Raw genomic sequence first — 22,203 nt, forward strand, 5'->3', positions numbered from 1 at the left:
GTGATGCCCCGCTTCCGCCTGGAGAGATCTCTTCCTTCCCTCACCCCTTCAACACGCGCGCGCCCCACTCACTCGCGCTCCCGTCTTTGTTATCATCTCTCCATCTCGCCCTCTCTTCATCTCTCCATCTCTCCATCTATCCATCTCCCAACCCCCCTCCATCATCACACCCTACCCTCTCGTCGCTGCCGCACAGTACCCGTGTGTCACATCACCACCGGATCCGCACCTCTCGTGCAGTGACTACGCAACCACGATAGGAACGCACCGCTTCCACCGCTTCCGCGCGACCCAATCGTCGCGTCCAGCTCACCGCAAGATCTACATAAGCCATGTCGCACAGGAATACTCAGGAGGAGCAGGACCCTCCAGCCGAGAGATCTTCTACAGCGACGCCACCGGAGCCATCAGGAGACTTGAGTGCAACGATGCCGCCAGTCCCGCCACCTCCGATAATGACGCCTGCCATGGAAGCGCAGAGTATCCCATCTGCCACGTTCGCGTCATCGTCCGTCAGCGATTCTGAGCAGGTGACCCAGCGTGACGCTTCGCCGACGACGCAGCCCAGTGATCCAGACTCCACTCCTATCGCACCCATTCCCGGAATGCGCTTCCCCCACTTCCCGACTCCTGAGCGACATGGTACTGCGCGCCCGCGCGACTATCGGCGCATAGCGACCGCAGACGAGGCTTCGCACGACCAGAAGCTTTCAGAAATGGGCTCAGTGAGACAGCGTCTCCCATATTCTCTGACGGTAGATTCGGATGGGCGCGTCCGCTCTCATCTCGGCTCTCTCGGCCTTGCCACGCGATGACGAGGAGTCGTCCCTTTCATCTGACGAGGAGGTGTCCTATGAGGTGGATGTGACGACCCACCTGCCCGTGCGCCCGAAGAGTGAGCCACCTTGGTACATGGTCTGCTAATCGCAGTGTCCCGCATGCACTCGTCCCTTCAGACACTGCGCCCAATGGCCTCAATGTCTGACCCGGATACTCACAACGCACATTCCCAACCCACATTCTTGCGGACTCCGCCACGCAGCGCCCACAGCCCGCCTCATCGCGCCCGCAGCCCGCTCGGGAGTGGTCGAAGCCGCCCTACAAGCCCCGAGTCCCATCATAAGCTCACCTTCCCGTACAAGGAGAATGTGATCACGCGGCGTGCCCGTGCACCTAGTCTCACTGAGCTACGGTACCAACATGCACCCGCAAGTCCTGAAGGAGCACATGAGCGGCTTCCATGGCAAATGCGCGTCGGATCCAGCTCTACGTTAAAGGAGATCGCGTCTGATTTGGTTGAGCCCTCTCAGGAAGTGGAAGAGGTCCAGGGATCTGCGCTCGGCAAGCCAGAGCGTGGTCACCTAGTTGTCGAGCGCGAGGACACGCCACGGATGCTTCAGCGGGTCTTTGGGCTCCAGGAGCAAGAGGAACTCATCGAGGAGATGCACTGTTGGCTGCTTCGCTCTGACAGTAAGATAGCATCCCATCTTCCAGCTCACAGCAGTGCTTCAAGGCTACATGTATCTCACGAGACGACACATCTGCTTCTTCGCAAAGGTTGGGCAGACTGAGAATGACAAGACGATCAAGAGTGGTCCGCTGTGGAAGAAGGCCAGTCGCACCAAGCTCAGTAACAGATATTGGGTGACCCTGCGGAATAATGTCTTGTCGTGGTACGAGAGTCCTAACGTGAGCTATACAGTTGCTGAAGAACCTGACAGTAGGATCCGTACTTTCCGAAGGGCAACGTGTCGTTGCAGTACGCGCTGAGCTGTGACCTGGTGGACGAGACGCGATTCAAGGTCAGACTCCCAGAGCGTAACTATACCTTCCAGTCTGACACCGCGAGCAACGCACAGGAATGGGTGCGCGTCATCCAAAAGTCCACCGTCAAGCTGCAGCATGAAGGGCAGGGCGTCAAGCTTATCATCCCATGGGAGGCTGTCTACGAAGTGGAGAGAAGCCCAACTCTGGAATTTGCGGAGACTATCGAGGTAAGCAGTGCAGCAGTAGCTAGCAGACTGACAGTCCAGATCAAGGTTATCGATTCGGAGGACTCCATGTCGCTCGACAGTTACTTCTTCGCCTCATTCCCAGACAATGATTACGCATACGAACTCCTCCAGACACTTCTTCGAGAGCGACCCGTCTCGGAACTTCCCCCGCCCGCCGCCCCCAGCCCCAAACCCGCCGAGAGGAAGCGCGATTCTGGCTCGAGGTTCAGTCTGACGAACTTGAGCGCGGCGCTGCCCATTCCCATTCCGAAATTCGGCAGCGATAAGGGGGACAGTAGTGAACGCGTGCCAATAGCTCCACCAATGGTCCTTGACCTACCTTACTCAGGGCATGATTCGTTTACGAGTCACAGCGAGGCGGACTCGGAAATGAGTGAGGACGACGAGGCTACTCGTCGCCGCAAAGAGTATCCGCCACGGCCGTCAGGCCCTCCTCCGCCAGGCATGGGTCCAGCGTCATCAGGGTGGGCCCCGGCGGACTGGATCCGCCGGGGTTCGGCGCAGCTGTTCGGCACATCTCCGGGGTCTCAACCTCCCCCTCCTCGGCGCCGCATCCACCGGCAAGGATCGGTGACCGAGGTGGTCGAGGGCTACAGTTTCGACAGCACCGACGAAAGCGAGAGCGAGCGGCGGCTCAGTGGTGCGAGGCAATCCTTCTCGAAACTTGCGAGCACAACTCCAGAGTCCCCACAACCGGCGCAAGAGGATGCGATAGCCATAAAGTTCCGCAAGACATTCGCGCTGCCGGAAACGGAGGTTCTCATTGATCGTGAGTGAACGTGTCTTGTTCATGATTGACGTGCAAGACATCTCGGGCAGCTTATACCGTGTCTTGCCAGTCTCGGGACGATTCTTCGTCTCCAGCAACTACTTCTGTTTCAGATCGTCAGGACTGCTCAACAAGACCAAGGTAAGCTGGGAACATGACATGTTAGCTCACGATAGATGATCGTGCCCATCCGTCAGCTTTACGGCATGACAGCGCAGAAGGCGTTCCGTTTCGGGCACCACGGCCTGATCGTTATCATTAAGGGGCACGAGGAGCTTTTCCTCGAGTTCCACTCCGCGAGTAGACGTGATGAGCTCATGGCGCTCCTCGAGGAGCGGATGGATGACGTGCGGGAAGCCAGCCAGGCCAACAAGGCCCTGGAGGCTGCCTTCCCCAACGCGCAGGGACCGTTTGTGAACGACATGAGCGACGCTCCGGAAACGGCGATCGGCTCAATGTTCAGTTCGACCACCAGTTCATTCTTGCAGTTCAAGCCTGAGCCGATGACCATCGTGTGCCTCACCATTGGCAGCCGTGGCGATGTGCAGCCGTATATCGCTCTGTGTAAGGGTTTGCAAGCCGAGGGCCATACGTGCCGTATCGCTACGCACGCCGAATACCAGGCCTGGGTGGAAGGAGTGAGTGTGGCGAGAGGTTGTGCTGACGGCAGCATGGTATTGGGTTTGCCCCGGTGGGCGGCGACCCCGCCAAGCTCATGGAGCTGTGCGTCGACAACGGCATGTTTACGATCTCCTTCTTGAAGGAGGGACTACAAATGGTGAGTGAGGATGGCGATAATGGCTGACAGCAGTTCCGAGGCTGGTTAGACGAGCTTCTGAATGAGTCGTGGTCAGCGTGCCAGGGCGCAGACTTGCTCATCGAGTCACCGAGCGCCATGGCCGGCATCCATATCGCGGAGGCACTACGCATTCCGTATTACCGCGCTTTCACGATGCCGTGGACGCGCACGCGTGCCTACCCCCAAGCGTTCGCCGTGCCCGAGCACAAACGCGGTGGGAGTTACAATTACATGACGTACGTCATGTTCGACAACGTTTTCTGGCGAGCGATCTCGGGGCAGGTCAACCACTGGCGCAAGACCGTGCTCAAGATTGAGTCGACGACATTCGACAAAATGGCGCAGGACAAGGTGCCATTCTTGTACAACTTTTCCCCTACTGTTGTGCCCCCGCCGCTGGACTGGACGGAGTGGATCCATGTCTCCGGCTACTGGTTCCTGGACAATGCGGACGGCAAGAAGGACTGGTCGCCGCCTGATGGCATTGTTGAGTTCATCGACAACGCTCACGCGCGAGGCAAGAAGGTCGTGTACATTGGCTTTGGGTCAATTGTCGTCTCCGATCCGCACGAGATGACGCGTTGTGTCGTGCAGGGCGTCGTAGACTCGGGCGTTTGCGCCATTCTCAGCAAGGGGTGGTCGGATCGTGGTAGTCGTGGAAAGAATGACCACCCAGAGCTGACCGCTATCACCTCGCACGGCGCGGACGGTATCGAGTTCCCGCCGGAGATATTCTCGGTCGACGCCATTGACCACTCCTGGCTCTTCCCCCGCATCGATGCGGCATGCCATCACGGAGGCGCGGGGACCACAGGTGCCTCCCTGCGCGCCGGCATCCCGACGATCATCAAACCGTTCTTTGGCGATCAGTTCTTCTGGGCAGAGCGCGTTGAGTCGCTCGGTATCGGCTCCAGCCTGAGACAGCTCACTTACGAGGGCCTCGCCACCGCACTCATCGAAGCAACGACGAACGAACGGCAGATTGCCAAGGCCAAGATTGTTGGCCAGACAATCCGCGCAGAGGATGGCGTCCAGCGCGCCATCGAGGCCATTTACCGAGACCTCGAGTACGCACGATCGCTCATTCGCCCGGAAGAGGAGAACTTGCCCAGTCGGTCGACGCTTTCGCTGTCGATGTCGAACTCGATGTCGCGCCAAGGTAGTGGATCGCACAGCCGTGGGCACAGCCGCGCGTCGAGCCTCGGCGATCTGCTCATTCACTCGCACACACGGACGCGGAGCACGGAGGGTGCGCGCTCCGACGAAAGCTGGAGCGTTGTGAGCGATGCGGGCGCCAGCCTGCCGTCGTCGCCGCGCCGTGAAGCGCACGAAAGCGACAGCGACGACCACCACCATCGTATCCCTGTTCTCGGCAGCCTGGTTAGCCACATTAGCTCGGCCATAACCCGCGAGTCCTCATCGCGCAAATAGACGCCATCACCATCTGTATCCACACCTGTAGCCAGCCGGACTCGCAGCACCTTGTCAAGGGTATCCGTATGCATGCTGCTGCTCTACTCGAGGGACTCGGCCGCCTCGCGCTTCTGCTTGACGAGCTCCTTCATGCGGCGCACGTAGCTGGCGTCAGCGCGGGAGAGATGGCCACTCACTCGTCGTACTGGCACTTCTCGTACGTGTGCCTCTCGTCCTCGCACTTCCATGGCAGGTAGTCGGTCTTGTGGCGGCAGATGTTGAGGGGGATGAGGAGGCTGGGGTCAGCAAGGGGCTGGTGAGACGGGCCGGGTGGGCGAGCTGCATCCGTCAAGAATGCTGGCTCTATCTAAAGTCCGCACGACTCTCGTCAAGCTCAGCTCGGCGTTGCGTCTATCCTCCTCCGCCGCAGGCGGGCGATCGCGCCGACACATCCTCGACCGCCAGAGCCAAGCGCAAACGCCACGGCATTGGGCTACACGCAGCCACAACACCGGTGCAGGACAGCAGGTGCACCAAGAGGGCCTCCGCTGGTCTGGGCACTGCCTGCGCGTCGCCGGGATGCAGCGCAGGCACGGGGTAGGCGGTACGCGGAGCGGCGCGATGCGAAGCGGGGAAGAGCGGGATGCCGAGGAGACTGGAGACGGTGTCGCGCCGAGAGATGCGCGGAGAGCAGAGGAAGCAGGGAAAGGTGGGAGGCGCTGAGGCGCCGCGACACGCACGAGGAGCACTGGTCGCGCCAGCCCAGGGGCAGGCGGTTCGCCTTCATCTCGGTCTCGGAGGCGGTGGTCGACGCGGCCATGGTGGTGTGGGGTGTCGGCGATGTCGAACTCGAACGTCCTGGTAGGCTGGCCGTTAGGTGGGATCGGCGAGATCAAGCGGGGAAGGGCGGAGGGCGGAGGCAGATGAGCGGTGTTAGGCGGTCCGGGATGTGTGGCGGTTGAATTCGCGGATGGCACTCCTTGATCAGGCTCATGATGCATGCATCACTCCACAAAGCATAGGAAGATGGTTGGATGCATGCGTGAGGTACTAATGGCTAGCGCACGTCCGGGCTGGTGGATGTAAGGAAAGAGCCAGCTCATAGTGTCCCCGCGACGCTCTATCTGATGCATTTCACATCGCCTCCGAGATTGCCTCTACTCCTTCGTACAAGACTCTAGATGGCTCAGAAAGCTGGCAAGTTGGATTGCTAGTGCGAGTGGCTGGAGCCCTCGTCGCCCTCAGCGACGTGGTCGAGGCGAGGGGTGCGAGGCTGGCTCGGGGGCGCGGTGGTGGGGCAGCACGTGTCGGCAGCGCACTGCTCAGGCGGGCAGCGGATGAGGCAGGTGTTGCCCTCGTCTCCAGAGTCCGAAACGGTCTCGGAACCGGTGTAAAACTCGGGCTGTATCGTGACACTGTGGATACCGTGCGAGTGCAGTTCCTGGCGGATGTTGCTTGCGACCTCCATGTAGTCCTTGTCAGGCTCGATCAGGACGTGGACGGAGGCGACGGTAGTGGTTTCGGAGAGCTGCCAGATGTGCAGATCGTGTACGCTCACCACACCATCGACGCTCTGAATCGACTCGCGGACTGCCTCGAGCGACACGTGCTCGGGCACACCCTGCATCAGAATCTTGGACGCTGACCGCACGAGCGGCATTGCCGAGCTGAAGATGATGCACGTGATGAGCAGCGACACGGCCGGGTCAAAGAGCAACGTCCAGCTTCCCTCAAAGCTGGAGTAAGAGGGGGTTGCGAGAAGGCGGGCGGACTCACAACCAGATGACGAGACCGGCCGAGATGACACCAACGTTTCCAAGGCTCGAGCGTTAGCTGGATCGGCCGAACGGTTACTCACGCATCACCCAGGACGTGAAGGAAGACACCACGCATGTTCATAGAGCCGTGCGAGTGGCCGCTGCTAGGTGTCTTTTTGCCATGCTTGTGGCCGTGGTCGTGTCCGTTGCCCCGCTCCGCAGCGTCGGCATCCGGTGCGTGCTTGGGCGAGGGAACAGTCTTAGGGGACACAGGCTCCTCGACTGCGGTGTTGTCAGTCGATGGAGTCGCTGCGGAGGCGACCGGCTCGCGCGGCTGAGGGGCTATGGTCTCGTTAGTGCCCGGCTGCGGAGCCTTGAGGGCAGCGAGAGGGCGCGAACGGCGTCTGCTAGCGTTTGACAGCATACGCTGGTGCGCGGGTCGGGGTGAGCCGGTGTAGCTCTCTGCCTCATAGGACGCGCCGAGCCGCGCGGCCTCGATGATCTGAGCGCGTGTCTCGGCTGGGTGCTGGTAAGGGAAGGTGAGGCTGTCAGAACGGCGGCGCGGAATGGGCTCCGCTTCGGGGTGGAGCGGCTCATCCTCGTCAGCCGGAAGCGAGATGGCGCCGTGGTCATGACCGTGGTCGTGTCCGTGACCGTGTCCATGGTCTGTCGTCAGAAAGGAAGGCGCGGACATCAACTCACCATGGAAGAGGAAGAGGCCAACAATGTTGCTAAGGAGGCCGGCGCTGCCGACGGCGACGATGAGCTTGGGGTTGGTGATCTCTGGCGCTATCAGCTTGACAGTTTATCGGTACGCACCAGGAGGCGAGATGAGACGCCCGACTGCCTCGACACCGATAGATGCACAAAGCGCGATGAGGAAAACACCGTTGATCAGTGCACCCAGAATTTCGGCACGCTGCCAGCCATACGAGTTGGCGGCGCTCGAAGGACTGGTGGCGAGCTTGATGGTGTAGAGCGCAACGATAAGGGAGAGGACATCGCTGGATGTCAGCAAGGATGGCAGCAGAAGGATGACATACTTGAGCATGTGGAACGAGTCGGCGACGAGAGCGAGCGAGCCGACGGCATATCCGACGATGAGCTCCTGTGTGTCAGCGTCGAAGAGCAAGATGAAATGACGTACAAGGAAGAAGAAGGCCGTGTCAATGACGAGGAGGGTTATAATCCTCGCCTCTCTGGAGAGACCCATGATGGCGGAGAGTGATGAGGGAGAGTGTGGAACGAAGATGAGGAGGGGAGGAGAGGGAAGGGGAGTTTATGCCTCGAACTGGACTTGAACCAATTCCCCAAAAACTTCAGTTTTGTGCTCTACCAGGTGAGCTATCGAGGCCTATTATCCCTAAATTTAATTTTTTCATATTTCCGGGTCGAGAAATAATCTAAAATTATTTTCCCTATATCTATTCCATATATGCAGAGAATTTTTATTAAGGAAATACCTAGATATATTCTTTCTTTTATATCACTATGTTTTTATACACTTATCCTCTCTCTCCTCAATTGCCTAAAGCACCTCATACTTCCAACCCGTAGATTATTATTTCATTAGACTATGTGGTGGTCGGACTACACCGGTCGGTGGGTGGCGGCAAATGGTCGGGGTGGAGATGTGATGGGAATGGGGAATGACCAGGAGATCAAGGAGAGGAAAGAGTAGCGGCTTGTGACTGCACTCGTCGGGAGGAGGGAGAGAGTGATGATGTGACGGAGAAGGCGGAGATGGTGTGCGGCCATGTGCGGTCAACGGTCACGGTACCACCACGGCGGTTGATCCAAAGTTGATGCGGGGCAGATGACGCCGCCCTCGCCCCGGCAGAGAGAGGCCAGCCAGTCAGTCGGACATGTCGCCATCGCCGCACAAGACAAGCCCGAGTATAATAATACACTCTTTGTATTCAGCTGTGTCTCATTTCCTATTCCAGTGTTCCTGAGCCTGAGCAATTCAGCATTATTACCCTGAGCTACCACGAATGTTATCACGTGACATGTTGAGCGTGTGAGAGTCACGTGGAGTGTGCCTGGATCTGCTGCGAGGAGAGGGGAGGATCAAGGATATCAAGGGAAGCAAAACGCGTCGACGACTTTGTTGCCTTTTGAGTTTGGGACAGGCGAGCGACAAGACGACGACTTACCGATCGACAGAGACAGTTCCCAGACTACTCTTCTTCTTCTTGTTCTTCTTCGCCATCGCTCTCTCTTCATCTCCATCTCTCCATCTCTCCATCTCTTTCTACCCCTCCAGCAACGCGCGCGCAACGACAGTACACACCCCATCTTCGCCCTCCATCTTCAGACTCGATCGCTGCCTGACAACAACCTCTCAACCTTCCTATCTCGTCCTCACCCAACTTTCCTCTTTCGCTCTTCCTTCAGCTTCCCTGCAATCCATCCAAGATGGAGCGCCTGCCCATCGCTTTTTGTCCAAGCGACATCCCACCCCTCCCCACCGAACCCCATCCACAGCCCTCCCCACTTCAGCAACTCGTCAGCCATACCGTCTCAACAACCGACTACGATGCCGTCTGTGTGCCTCTCGCCAACGGGCTCTGGCAGGACAGGTGGGAGCGTCTGTGTCTTCGTCCCGTCGGCATGGAGGAAGACGACGACAACGGCTCTCTCCAAGATCGCGCTGCTGAGATTGACCGCGAGGCGGATCTCTTCCGCCGCGAGCCAAGCATCTACCGCGATGAGTGCAACGTCACGCGACTAGAGGAGAGCCAGAACCTCATCGCCCTCGCGAGCGACTGGCTTGAACTCGACTCGCCAGATGAGGGCATTCGCTTTGACTCTGAACTGGTGCGTGATCGTGGCCGGGGGCTTGGGCGTAGGCGAGGCCGGCCCCCGGATTTGCGTCAACAGACAGCTGGGCTTGGACCCCGGCATCGCTTCCCGTCAAGGCCTTGACCGCTAACACACAGGGGCTCCGCGCCGAGATGCAGCATGCACTCTACCTCTCCCTTCCAGTGCTCGTCGTACCAGCACCAAATCTTGCCAACCGCGCCTTCCTCCCGTCGTATGCGCGCGTCATCTCCAATTTGCTTCGAATGGGCGGCTCTTCTGCGTACACACAAGTGTCGATTCGCATCCCAGTCTCCGATCCACTCGAGATCATAGGACAGGGGCCAGCGCCAGTCAACGGACACAGCGAGAGACACCACCGCCGTTCGCTTTCCCTGTCATCTCGACCTTCAAGCATGCACCAACACAATTTGAGCATTGGGCAATTGAGCGCGATCACCGCCGCCGGAAACGCAGCCGCGAACGGCACAGCACCAGCGAGCCGCGTCGTCAGCCAGGCGAGCTCGAACATGCCGCAGCGAACTGTGACGCATAGCGCGATCCAGGGCGACCCCAGTTCGACTTGGGAAATGTGGGACTGCATTCGCTCGCTGTGCGGTTACCACCCCCGCTTGAGTGTTAGTGAGTAACGCTGTCAACAAACGGCAGTGGCGTCGACTTGCGCCACCAGTGACAACGGACGTAGCCACTGACACAAGCCCTCGACCTCAGCAACCCCCTGCCACCTAGCCAAGGCGCCATCGCACGCTGGGCGGCCGAGCCGGTCAAACAAATCTGGCTACCAGCAGGCAGCTTCATTCCCAACGCCAAGGGATACCCCGTGCTGAGCAAGGCCACGCAGGCGTTCATCCGCGGGTTGAGCAAGCACCAGCCAACGTTCATGCTGTCTGGCACCACCGAGGGAAGACACCCCAGCGGAGGGCCGAACGCGTATTTGCAATATCTGCGGCATATCACGTCGCTGGCTGGCCCATCTGCGTACATATCACCACAGGGCCCCAGCGAGATCGCAGGTGGCTACGGAGACTATCTTCAGGCGCCACTACAGCCGCTCGCCGACGACCTGGGAAGCGCAACCTACGATATTTTCGAAAGCGACCCAGTCAAATACCACCAGTACGAGGAGGCTGTGTACCAATGCGTGATGGACGAGGAGCGACAGCCGCCAGAAGGAGAACCGTTCGTCATCGTCGTTGCTGGTGCTGGCCGAGGACCGCTAGTTGCCGCCACCCTGCGTGCGTTAGATCGGGCACAGCGCGACGCAAGGTTGTATGCTGTGGAGAAGAACGCCGCGGCGTTAACCACGCTTCAAGAACGCAAGGCGCTCGAGTGGGGTGACTCCGTCGAGATCCTTTTCGGGGACATGCGCACGCTGCCTGTCCCGGAACTAGCCGACATTCTGGTTTCGGAGCTGCTTGGAAGCTTTGGAGACAATGAGCTGAGCCCGGAGTGCATTGACGGTGCGACACGCTTCTTGAAACGTGAGTGGCAGATCCTAAAATTAACTGACATCAGCCGGAGCCGCCTCCATTCCCACGTCCTATACCGCGCACCTTGCACCCATCGCCAGCTCTAAGCTGCACCATGACGTGTCGTCACGCAGCACCACTGCAGCCGAAATTCCTTACGTCGTCATGATGCAACAGGCCAACATCCTGTCTGGTGAGACGCCGGGTATGAGCGGGCGTTGCGGCGAGCGCATCCAGCACTGTTGGCAGTGGGAGCACCCGCGATGGGACTTGATGCTCGACGAGTCCGGGCTCCCCCTTACCAACAGCCACAACACGCGGTCGGCGACCTGTACGTTCCACATTCCGCATGCCTCCCCGTGCCACGGCTTCGCGGGATACTTTGAGGCGCACCTGTACGGCAACGTCGGGCTGTCAATTCACCCAGACACCATTGCACGCGTCTCCCCGGACCTGTTCAGCTGGTTCCCCATCTTCTTCCCCCTGAAGACGCCTCTCTATCTGCCTTCAGGCGCCGAGCTTGAGGTCAACATCTGGCGCCTGACGGACCAGCGCGCCAAAAAGGTGTGGTACGAATGGAGCGCTGAGGCGTACCTTCCCACCGTGCCACAATTCGGTGGCACGCCCAGCAGCAGTATGCACATGGGGATGAGATACGGTTCGGGACATACCAACGCCACCTCGCCGACAATGGACGCACCGCACTCGCCCCACGTCCCGTTGCAGTACGGACAGGAGCTTGGCCGTGTCAAGATTGGTCAGACTGAGCTGCACAACAGTGGCGGACAGCACTACTCGATCGGACTGTAGTCCGGCACATAGCCTCGCTTCCTTATAGACACGCGTTGGGCCTTACGCCGCACAGCGAGGAGATCTGTACAATATGATGCATGGCCTGGCCATAGCTACAGGGTTTGCAGGTGATTGTGTGGCAGAAGGCGGACCCAAGGTGATGAGACGAGACTACGGTCCCAAGTGTGCCGAAGGCGATGTGCCTGGCTGACGTACATCATGTCGGTGACTATAAGAAAGAGTTGGTGCGCACAATGATGGCAGAGAGCCTTTGAAGTATATTGTCATTAGACGCGGAAGATGAGAAACGAAGGGATATGGGCGGTGGCGCACCGATGGCGCACGGACGAGGCACGGGTTAGCCTTTCGTGTGCGTCCAACGCGCTTGGCCCCCCGCAGCAGGGTACGGAGTGGAATGCGCGCGTCTCAAGCGAGTGCCGAGCTGGGGCGGCGGAGTCGGCTGGAGCCGGGGACACCAAGCCGCATAGGCGGGCACAGCCTGCGCGATGGACTGCTGGAGTCGCTCGGCGAGTGAAGCCTGAGGTGGCGAGACATCGATCCGCGTTGGAGGTCTGAAAGCTGGGCTAGTTAGATCGTCCGACATAAGATGCTTACGGGCAGCAACGTTGGCTCCCACTGACTTGGCCAGGCGCAGCGGGGGTGAGTTGTTGGATTGGTCATGCCCAGGCTGGGAGCCTCTCGGGTGGTCTGTGCGAGGGAGTTCGCTCCGAATGGCCATGGTGGAGGGCCGGGGGAGGTCGTGCGTCCTGCTGGGCGTCGAGCGCGACTGGTGGGTTTCCAACGGCGTAGATGGTGGCGGCTTGGAAAAGAAGTTGAGTGGGTGGCCATGCGAGACGTGTGGCTGTGTCAACCCAAAAATTGTAGCCGAGTTCAGGCGTGACGGCTCGTTGTTGCACCTCTCGGTATCGACAGGCTGGTGCTCCTCCAGCTCAACATCCGGCGAGCCCTTAGACGACGGGGAGGGCCGGCGGTCGGCTACCTGCAAGAGGTGAGCTGTCATGCCCAGGCCTGAGAGCCTGTCGGAAATACTGATCTCGCGTAGAGGCTGGCGCTGCGTTGATCGAATGGGCGTCTGGTTGTCCACGCTGAGCTGCGCGATGTCGTCGATGACAGCCGTTGGTGGAGCCATCGGTTGCTGCATCTCATGAAGAGCCTCTGTGACAAGGAAGCTTTCGATCTCGTCACGCGATACCCGTAGCTTCTCTCCGTTGTCGAGGTTGATAATCATGGAGTCCTTGTTGGGAGCATAGATGACCTCCACGGTGTCCGTGTCGGAACGTTCTTCTGGCTCAAAATCTTGAATGGGTTCCTGATCACCGCTCCAGAACTCGAAAGCTGGCCGGTCGTACTGCGTCTGGGACACGAGCTGGATGTCTTGACAGCCGACAGGCGATCGGGTAGTAGCGAAAAGGCAGCGACCTGTCGAGTTTTGGGTGAAACTCGAATTCTGGCCGCATGGGACGTCGTCATCTACTGCGCTTGAATGCTGATTTGCTGTGATTTCTACGGACGCTCGGCTGGTGTATGTTTCTGAGAGAGGCGGTGCGTCTGATGCGAACGGCAGCGGCGGGTACGAGACGCCTCTGGAAGCAGGGTTCCCGCGACCGGTGGCGCGGCCTCGGAAGGACTGAAGGGCCAGTCGACCAGGCGTACTATTACGAAACCGCTCAGCCGGTGTGCGGCGGACTTGAGCCGGGATCATCATGGTCACAGGCGTGCTCGTGTCAATGCCCTCCTGGGAGCAGCCACTGGGTTGATGGGCAGGCAGGTCACGGATGCCACAGACGCGGCTCCCCTTTGGCGCACGGCGCTTCTTGAATGTTCGCGAGAACAAAGCAGCGCGGTGGCCGGCACGCACTAACTGGGAGGAGACGGGGAAGGGCCTGGCCGCATTTAACAGGTACCGCTCCGGCAGATTCTGCACTGGTGTGCGCTCTATAATTCTGCGCGGTCCTAGGACCTGGTGCCACGGCGAGAAGACCCGGGTACGACGGAGGCGGCGGGCATCTCTCGTGGGCCTCTTGTTATTTCTCGCACTCAGGTCAATGGTAGCCGAAGTGGCACTCACACTCCGAAGCGGATCTCTTGATTAGTCTGGGTGAAGTTGAGTCGGTGGGGCTGGATATTGGCCCCGGCAACGTTGTCACTCGCGGTGCGATTGGGTAGAGCGTAGGTGAATTTCGTAGGGAGAACTGTGAGTGGCTGAAGATGGCGGATGTTGGGAGGGACCGGCGTGCAGCTTCTAAGCGCCCGTTGATATTGAAGTAAATTAGTAGCATCTGGGCATTGGAGCTGGCTCGTCTGGTGCTGGGGACGTTGCTCTGGGTTGGCTCCCGCAGCTGTGGACATGTCCTGATCGTCGGGCTCCTTAATATTGGGGTCGCAAGGCGTGATCGTCGGTTTCCCAGCGGCCGCAAGGTGTTTGTCGTTGGCAGCTGGCTCTTGAGCAGCGAGACTCGCTAAGGCTGGTCTCGACATACTCCGGTCCCGAGTCCGGGGCTGAGGCTGGTCGACAGAGGGCGGCAGCAGAAAGTATGAGTTGTAAACAGTCTGGCTGACGCGGGGTTCGTGTGGGCTGGCTTTGGTGTATGTGTGGCGCACGCGGGTCGAGTATGTCTGATTGCGGCGGCGGGAAGTGGCCAACGAGGCGGGGTTATGAGAAGCGGGAGAAGTGAGAGCTTGAAGTTCGCCGAGGACTGTGCGCGCACTGTTAACGTGTGCAGCGTCGGGGCCTGATGTGCTGTACGTGTGGTTGGGAGGGGGAAGGCAATTAAGGCTTGAAAGCGGGGCGACGCTGCCGGAGGAAGGAAGGCTGGCGTGGTCATGGCCCTTTGGAGTGCTCGAATTCTGATCATTATTATCGGAGTCGACGATGTTTGCAAGACAGGTGAGTGGCTGCGGCGTGCTCGGAATAAGGGTTACAGCCTGTGCGGACTGAGACGGGAGGTCGTCGACGTTGCCTTGGTTGGAGATGGAGTTGGTCGAGGCTGAAGCGAGGTGGAGCGGTGAGAACTGAAGGGCCGGCACCTCTGCGAACACGCGGAGAGACTGGGGCGACAGACTGCTGCGCACTGACGGGCGGGGAGGGCGGGAGGACGTGTGCTGGGGGAGGGGAGGTGGCGATGAGGGTGAGACTGGTGAGCTCGGCCGGCCTGACGGTTGGTGCATCCTCCCCGGCGTCGCCAGCGGTAAGAGCGCACTGCTGCCTGGTTTCCCGCTCCAGCCCTCCCCACTCGCGCCGGTGCGCGCTCCGTTGTCCGCTTCGTCATCCGCTCTGTTGTCCACCCCGCCTGCTTCCTGCCACACCCCTCTGTCCCAGTACCCTTCCTCGGGACGGTCGAGTATCCTGCGCATTTCCGGCTCCGTCGTCTTGTTAGCTCCGGCGCGGGCTTTGCGCGTGACGGCTTTGCGGGTGGACTTGGCCCTGCGCTTCTTGGGCTGAAGTCAGCTGACGGTGCGGAGGAAGCAGACCATGCTGGTGGCGAGGTGGGGAGTGAGTAGGGTCAGTGGGCGATGAGCGATGAGTGGGGGATGAGTGGGGAAGGAGTGAGAGTGAGATTTCAGAGAGACGTAAAGAGAGTGATGGAGTGATGAGGTGATGGAGAATGATGATGGAAGTGGAATACACGACGTGAGATGAGAGATGAGAGATGAGAGATGAGAAGAGGAGGGTGATGGAGAGTGACGATGCCGGCCGCCGGAGGCCCGAGGAAGGTGGACTGTGCGATTGCGATGGCTACAGTGTACATGTATCCTGGGTGAGTGGACCACCTCCACCTCACTCTACTGTAAACCCATCATGCCATCAAGTGCACTCGCATGTCTGTTGCGATTCAGCCACGTCCACGCGCTAGGCCGCAGCACCGGCCCCTTCCACCCCGCAGCCGCCGTCGCGCTCAATCGCCTCCAACAACAGAGTTTATGGGGTGTTGTCTGGGCCGCCGGAAGCCACACCGACACCCACCCACATCCATATACTGTACACAGCCTGGAGCCGGTCGCAGGCACGCGTTTCAGGCGAGTTCCAGCTGTGCCTCGCCCAGAAAGCCAGCTCTGCGCAGCGACAGTCACCATGCCGTCACGTCACGCTGCCGTGTGTGTGCCGTAAGACCCGTAAGCGCGTTTCGGCGTTGCGTTGATCCGAGGAGAGAGGAAACGGGAGGGGTGAGGGTTGGGGGTCAGTGGAGCCCAGCATGCCGAGAGCCCAATGTGCCGAGACGGCGCAGAGTTTAACGGGCGATCGCGGATGGCGATGGGAGGATTGTGAGATTGGGAAAGTGGGAAAGTGGGAAAGTGGGAAAGTGGGAGGCGATTCCGAGCGGGTCGCTTCTGAGCAACAGGGCCGAGATCGCGGAGACGAGGTGGCGGAGGCGGAGGTGAATGTGACACAAGTGCCGAGATGGAATGAAGATCGGCAGATCGGCGGTGGAAAGTGGATCAGGCTGATGTCTCACAACGACGGGGCACGCGAGGGGGTGGCATAGAGCCTAGGCTGTAACATGGGACGCCTACGTAGTCGCTCGCCAAGGACGCGAGACGCGAGGACCGAGATGCGACGGGAGGCCATAGTTGAACTTGCTGGCCGTGAGGGATGGAGGGCGAGGGATAGTGATCAGCAGCAGGACGCGCCCTTGAGCTTGTTGAGCTTGCAGCAGCAGGAACGCAGGAACGGAACCAACATGAACATGTGCATGAAGTAAGAAGCAGAAGGGCCGAAGATGTTGGCTGACCTGGCGAAAATTGCTCGACGGAAGATGGGAGCGGAGGGCGAAGGCAGGCTGCAGGGTGCGAAAGGGCCGAGGCCGAGGCCGAGGGCGAGACCGAGACTGCGGCCGCGGCGGGCGATATCGCCGAGAGATGCAGAAGGGACGGCGAGGGTGGATTTGGGGCGAGCCAATGATGCCGACAGATGCAGAGAGGTCGGGCTGCGCGTCGATCGACATGAGGCCATGATGCCATCATGCCCTGTACTTCATCCTCTCGCCTCAACGTATCCGTCAAATTGTCGAATTGTCACAGCGCAATCTATCCTGCAGGATCACAGGAGCATGCGCATCTAATAAATCTCATCAAGTTCATTACTTTTGCTCCACTTCGTACTCCTTCCTAGCCTTGGCATCGTGACTAAGTCTCGCACCGTCCCCTAACCCCCTCGACGCAGCAAACACTAGTAGTACATGTCTCCAATATAACTATGACAAATATCGTATGTATTTACGCTCCTCCGTATATGTTCTTAAGCTACAATCGTGTGGCGCGGCGCAATCGCCCGGGCCGCGGCCTTGGCCATGTATGCGGCCGCGGTGTCGTCAACGGCACTGGCCCCCGCGTCTACGAGGAGCGACGAAGAATAGCTCGCGCGAGCAGTCACGTACGAGCTCTGCTGCTGCTGCTGGTGCTCGGCTGAAGTGGACGATGTCGGCGTCGCAATCGGCGTCACGGACGTGCCCGCGCTCGTCTTGCACGTCGACCAGCTCGGCGCCTTGCGCAGGCGGCGAGAGCTGCCCGACCCGCTTGAGCCAGACTCGTCGCTCGCGTCGTCGCGCTCACGGCAGTAGTCGTGCGCCATACCGTCCTGCGGGGTGCGCAGCTGCTCGATCTGGTCTGGGTCCGGCGAGCTCAGGTCGCCCGAGCTCGAGGGAGGCAGAGGGAAGTTGACAGTCTGGTTGATGGGCAATGAGAGGCTGTCGCTCGAGTTGGTCAGATTGTCAATGTTGACGGGGATCGAGTTGCGGCCGCCGCGCGCGTTCATGGGGATTCCATGCAGGACAGCGGGCGGCTCGGCGGTCGGCGGCGCAGCGCTGCGGGCCGTAAGAGACGTGAGCGTGGCAGAGAGGGCGCGCTCCCGCTGCGTGCCGGGGCTAGTGCGACCGTCGTCGTACGTCGAGCGGCGCTTGGGTGACACGGGCGACTCCTGGATGTCGTCGAGCGACATGCCATTGTTGGGTGTAGAGCTAATGTCGAGCGCGAGGCTGAGTGTCGATCCCCCAAACTTGTGCAGCATCGGCGTCGAGTATGATCCGGGGAAAGCCCAGTGCAGCGACGGTGGCTGGTCAACCGAGTCGGGCGGGCGCGGGAACACAGACCCCAAGGCAGGGCGCTGCTTGCTCTGCGACTTGAATCTCCGCAAGCTCACGCGGCTCTGGCGGCGCTCAGCCTTTAGGTCGGAAGCATCGTCCTCGTCGCCCAAGCGCACGGACGCACCGCCGGGCGTCCACGATGTGCGGCGTGACGCGTTCGGGTTTGGCGATGGGTTGGTCGACGAAGTGGCGCTCGCGCGCCCAAAGGTGTCCGCGTTGCTGCTTGGAGACAGGTTGATCATGCTCTCGACGACATGCTTGGAGACGCGGTAGTTGCGCTTGTCCACGCCGGCCGACAGCTTGGACGACGCCTTAGTGGCAAGCCCAAGACCCTGGCCGCCGTCCTCGCCGCCGCGGCCCGCGAGGCTCCAAAGCCGCGAGCGACGGTGCGGGGGAGGTGCGACGCCCTGGTGACCGACGGACCGTGGCGGCGGAAGGAGAGATGCGCGTGTGGGCGTAGTCGGGAGAGGCTGCTCGGAGAGACAGCTGCGGGGCGACTCTGGTGCGGTCGACGCCGAGACGACTGAAGCAGCCTTGCGGCTAACTGCAGAGTTGTGCTTGCGACCCCGGCTAAGAGCATTCTTGATCCGGCCGAGGAGCGACGAATTGGTCTTGGCCGACTCGTGCGCCGAGTGGGATGACTCGTTGAAGGAGAGCGTACGCTGGGTCTCCTGTGGTGGCGAGCCCTGCACAGTGTCGAGGTCGGGAGGCTGCGAGACGACTGGAGCGGGACGGGCGGCTGGCTGAGCGTCCAGGGGCTTTGGGTCGTCGTCGCCAAAAGTGGCGGTACGTTTTAGCGTAGGGCGGGTCATGTCGTCCTCCTCGTCCTCTTCTTCGACCTCGACGAGTGTGGTTGGTGACATGACCGGAGGCCGCCAGGACGGCATGCTGGAGCCCTTCAAGGGTCCAGCGGCGTCGACGACAGGGCGCGGGGGCGGAATGCCGGGGGAAAATGGGACGGCGTTGCCTGCGAGGTGACTCTCCGATCGGGCGTACGACATCCTGAGCAAAGGGTGCTCGAGGCTGGGTGAAGGGAAGAAGGACGGTTGAGACGTTGAAGCGGAAGGGATGGCGGGTTGCGAAGAGGCTGCAGACCGGTCCTTTTGGTGGGACAGTTCGAGCGGGTGTGGAGGCGCCTTGCTCCGGACCAGTCCGCCCATGCTGTGTCGTGCAAACGTCTTTGCTGGCGTGTTTGCCGCCGCCCGGTCTGGACCAAAGAGGCCCGAGCTCACTGCCGCCGATGGGGTAGTCGTCGGAGGGCTGGTCGAGGTCGCATGGTGGGTGGTGGTGGTGGTGGTGGTGGTGTTGGTGGCTGCGGTGGAAGCCATTGCCTGAACTGACCCACTCATGCTTGGCTTGCGCTTGTCGTGCCGACCCAAGTCTACCATTGAACCAAAATGAAGCCTGCTGCGGTTGACCCAGCTTGGCCGATTGTTTTTTGCGGCTGGGCCAGCATTACTGGCGCGAGTTTCAGCCCAAGCCGGAGCATGCGACAAGGGCGAAGCGAGTGCAGCGGACCCTTCTGGGTGCGAGGCAATGTTCTTCTGTGACGTGAAAAGGTTTCGCCTGGAGCGCCACCACTTGGCGTTAGGGTCGTTTGCAGCCGCAGCGGCCGTCGTGGCAGTCACTGGTGACGCTGGGGCCGTCGGGGATGGCGGCACATTCCACAGCGCGAGCGGGTCGTCCTCGACGGGAGGCGACTGGCCAGCCTTGTTGCGCCGGAACCAACGCTTTTTTCGTGCTGGCGACGCGCCGCTGGCCCAGCCGTCGCCGAGTGCAACCACGCCGCGCATGGAGCGGAGCGTCGCGTCGACAGGCGCGCGGTGGCCGGACTGGTATGTGTCCATTTCGTGCTGGTCTGCATCTTGGTCCTCTTCTTCCGAATCGCCCTCGTCGACAATGTCGCGGACTACGGGCCAGTCTGGTCGCCCCGTGCCGCCGACAAAAGTTGGGAGACCAAGGCCAACGGGATGAGGCCCCCCTCCGACAAGCACAGGCTTTGGCTGGGGGTTTTTTGCCATGAATGGCTCTGCGGGTGGTGGGCGCTCTGCGTCGACGAGGGGGAGGGAGGCGGTGGAGGAGGAAGGTGTTGCGTCGAGATGAACGTCTTCACGGTCACTGTCGTCTGCAGGCAGAGCGTCCATGGAGACTCTGCTGCGGGATGCAGCTCCTCCCATGGCGATGGTGCGGATGGACGTGGAACGGGTGTAGTCGAACTGTGCTGGGGGAGGGGCGAGGAGAGTGTGGTCGCAACCTCGTCCAAATGAAGTTGGGCGGAGAGGATTTGCGCTTGGTGGACGGAGGGAAGTGGAGGAGGAGGAGGAAGGGGCGTTGTCGTCGTCGAGACCAGACCAGATGGGCTGGTTATTGTCGCTGACCCCTGCGAGTGTTAGTGGTCTGCACGTCGTTTGATCGTCTCAATGAGGATATGTGTGTGTGGGTGTGCGTGAGGAGACAACAAGGTGTAGCGTTGATGATGCAACAATGCTGCATCAACAGCAATGGATGGCGAGTGAATCGAGTGTGGCGGGTAGGGGAGGAGGAGACACGAGGTTGGACACCACCACCGCTACTTACAGGAACCGCCTCGCGAATGCCCGGACGACCTGCCACTGTTGTTGTTGCCCATCGTCGGCGTGTTGTGTCCTGGCTCGGCGAGCACGGTCAGAGACATTTTGTCGGCGGAACGGGAACGAGGGGATCTGGATGAGGGAGGGAGGGAGGACGAGGGGGCGTGAGGGGATAATGACGGCCGTGCACCAGTTGACGGATTGGCCGAATATTGCAGAGCTCGATTGATGGAGGAATGCGGTGTGAGGGGGGGGGGGGGGGGGGGAGGGGGCGACGAGTGGTCCTCTGTCGGTGTCGCGAGGAGAGTTGTGGTCGTCGCCGGAAGAGACTTTGTTGAGGGCGAGTGTTGGTGTGGTGGTGTGGGTGTTGGGATGAGAGTGTGAGATGACAAGATGGAGAGAGGATGTGAGTCGAGAGGGAGGGAGGAGGGAGGAGAGAGGAGGAGGAGAGAGGAGTAGAGGAGATGGAAGAGATGAGAGTGAGAAGAGATCGAAGAGACGACGGAGAGGACCAAAGACGACGGAGACGAGGACGAGGACGAGCAGGACGACGAGGATGAGGAGATGTGATCGCCGCCGGGGAGTAATCTCTCCAGGCAGTCTGTGCCCCCTCCCTTCCCTCCCTGACACCTCCCTCCTCTCAGGGTCCTGCGTCCCTCGTCCAGGGTTCACCTGATGGGAACGGGCTCAGGCAGGGAGGGGAGGAATTCAGGGCTCCTAGTCAAACTCTGGTGGCAGCTGTCGAGGGCGCTTAAAGGGGGGGACCAAACTGGCGATCGAATCAACAGAGGGCCAGAGGGGCCATCCAAAGTGGCGCTCTCCCTTATTTGGAGGCGTTTCCAGGCGTTTGCAGGCGTTTGCTGACCATGCTGCTCCCTCCAGATCGAGCTCGTTTCTTGCTCATGTCTCACTCACACTTGCAGTAGTCGCTCCGACCACCTTCCCGAATCCCCGGGTCCTCGGGCCACTCAATTGCACGGGATGCATATCTGCTGCTCCTCCCAATTCACCACCCATTTGTCGATCCCTCTCTCCAATCTACCCAAGGTGTGGCGGCGGCCACAGAACACTTTCAACACGTCATGCCCCCCCCTCATCATCCCGCCCAAGCCGTGTCTCAGCTTTTTGTTCGTTCTTTTACTGCTTGCTACTAGTTGCCTAGTCTATCCCTCCCCTTGTCCCACGTCCCATATCCCATGTCTCACTTCGGTACACCGACGCGTACAGTACGGCACATAAGCGGCTCGCGTTCACAAAAATGAGGTAATGAAGGGGAGTGCGAAGGGGGTTAGTGCCAAGTCAGTGCAGGTTTCTGTAAATTTCCGCAATCCGCAAGCGAGTTAGGCTGTCCCTTGGGCGGCTGGGGGGGCGTGCATGGGCATGGGCATGGCCATGGGCATGGTAGCAAGCGTGTGGGTGGTGGCCGGCTGGCGTCGATTTGGGTGTTTGGGCGTTTGGGCGTTTACCAGTTGATGCATACACCGCACGACGCAGCGCGGCGCGGCGCAGGTGCTGCGGAACACGTTGACGCGTCAAGCACGATGGCATGGCGGTCTGCGGCCTGCCGGCCTGGCGGCAGTGGCGTGCCAGCGTGATGGGCGTGATGGCGCGCGGCGCATCACGCTAATAATCTCATAATCCATGCCACGCGTAGCGCATGCCACGAGCACGTCCCCCGCCACATCGAGCAGCACT

The 22,203-nt window shown here is 60.3% G+C and overlaps 7 protein-coding genes across 7 annotated transcripts; 4 read left to right on the top strand and 3 right to left on the bottom strand.

Annotated features, from left to right (window-relative positions):
- Positions 1-332: 332 nt before the first annotated feature.
- On the top strand, positions 333-5,014 carry COLE_01098 (uncharacterized protein; the record flags this gene model as incomplete). The annotated part of the gene is made up of 10 exons (XM_018422091.2): positions 333-725; positions 760-895; positions 931-1,470; positions 1,505-1,689; positions 1,725-1,994; positions 2,034-2,784; positions 2,822-2,925; positions 2,961-3,422; positions 3,455-3,562; positions 3,596-5,014. The coding sequence occupies 10 exons, from the start codon at positions 333-335 to the stop codon at positions 5,012-5,014; spliced, it is 4,368 nt and encodes a 1,455-aa protein (XP_018281756.1).
- Positions 5,015-5,097: 83 nt separating this feature from the next.
- Positions 5,098-5,816, bottom strand: COLE_01099 (uncharacterized protein; the record flags this gene model as incomplete). The annotated part of the gene is made up of 3 exons (XM_018420687.2): positions 5,098-5,161; positions 5,194-5,292; positions 5,737-5,816. The coding sequence occupies 3 exons, from the start codon at positions 5,814-5,816 to the stop codon at positions 5,098-5,100; spliced, it is 243 nt and encodes an 80-aa protein (XP_018281755.1).
- Positions 5,817-6,206: 390 nt separating this feature from the next.
- On the bottom strand, positions 6,207-7,966 carry COLE_01100 (uncharacterized protein; the record flags this gene model as incomplete). Its single annotated transcript, XM_018421160.2, has 6 exons — positions 6,207-6,732; positions 6,773-6,817; positions 6,855-7,536; positions 7,573-7,757; positions 7,797-7,861; positions 7,901-7,966. 6 exons carry the CDS (start codon positions 7,964-7,966, stop codon positions 6,207-6,209), a joined length of 1,569 nt encoding a protein of 522 aa, XP_018281754.1.
- Positions 7,967-9,171: 1,205 nt separating this feature from the next.
- Positions 9,172-11,855, top strand: COLE_01101 (uncharacterized protein; the record flags this gene model as incomplete). Its single annotated transcript, XM_018420686.2, has 4 exons — positions 9,172-9,573; positions 9,696-10,197; positions 10,275-11,057; positions 11,092-11,855. The coding sequence occupies 4 exons, from the start codon at positions 9,172-9,174 to the stop codon at positions 11,853-11,855; spliced, it is 2,451 nt and encodes an 816-aa protein (XP_018281753.1).
- Positions 11,856-15,657: 3,802 nt separating this feature from the next.
- Positions 15,658-15,966, top strand: COLE_01102 (uncharacterized protein; the record flags this gene model as incomplete). Its single annotated transcript, XM_018422090.2, has 1 exon — positions 15,658-15,966. The coding sequence occupies one exon, from the start codon at positions 15,658-15,660 to the stop codon at positions 15,964-15,966; it is 309 nt and encodes a 102-aa protein (XP_018281752.1).
- A 1,128-nt stretch (positions 15,967-17,094) lies between these two features.
- On the bottom strand, positions 17,095-20,612 carry COLE_01103 (uncharacterized protein; the record flags this gene model as incomplete). Its single annotated transcript, XM_018425919.2, has 2 exons — positions 17,095-20,318; positions 20,516-20,612. The coding sequence occupies 2 exons, from the start codon at positions 20,610-20,612 to the stop codon at positions 17,095-17,097; spliced, it is 3,321 nt and encodes a 1,106-aa protein (XP_018281751.1).
- An 877-nt stretch (positions 20,613-21,489) lies between these two features.
- On the top strand, positions 21,490-21,747 carry COLE_01104 (uncharacterized protein; the record flags this gene model as incomplete). Its single annotated transcript, XM_018419605.2, has 1 exon — positions 21,490-21,747. The coding sequence occupies one exon, from the start codon at positions 21,490-21,492 to the stop codon at positions 21,745-21,747; it is 258 nt and encodes an 85-aa protein (XP_018281750.1).
- Between the last annotated feature and the right edge of the window lie 456 nt (positions 21,748-22,203).

Source organism: Cutaneotrichosporon oleaginosum (genome assembly GCF_008065305.1).
Source record: "Cutaneotrichosporon oleaginosum strain ATCC 20508 chromosome Unknown ATCC20508_contig01, whole genome shotgun sequence".
In the NCBI taxonomy this organism is placed as follows: Eukaryota; Fungi; Basidiomycota; class Tremellomycetes; order Trichosporonales; family Trichosporonaceae; genus Cutaneotrichosporon; species Cutaneotrichosporon oleaginosum.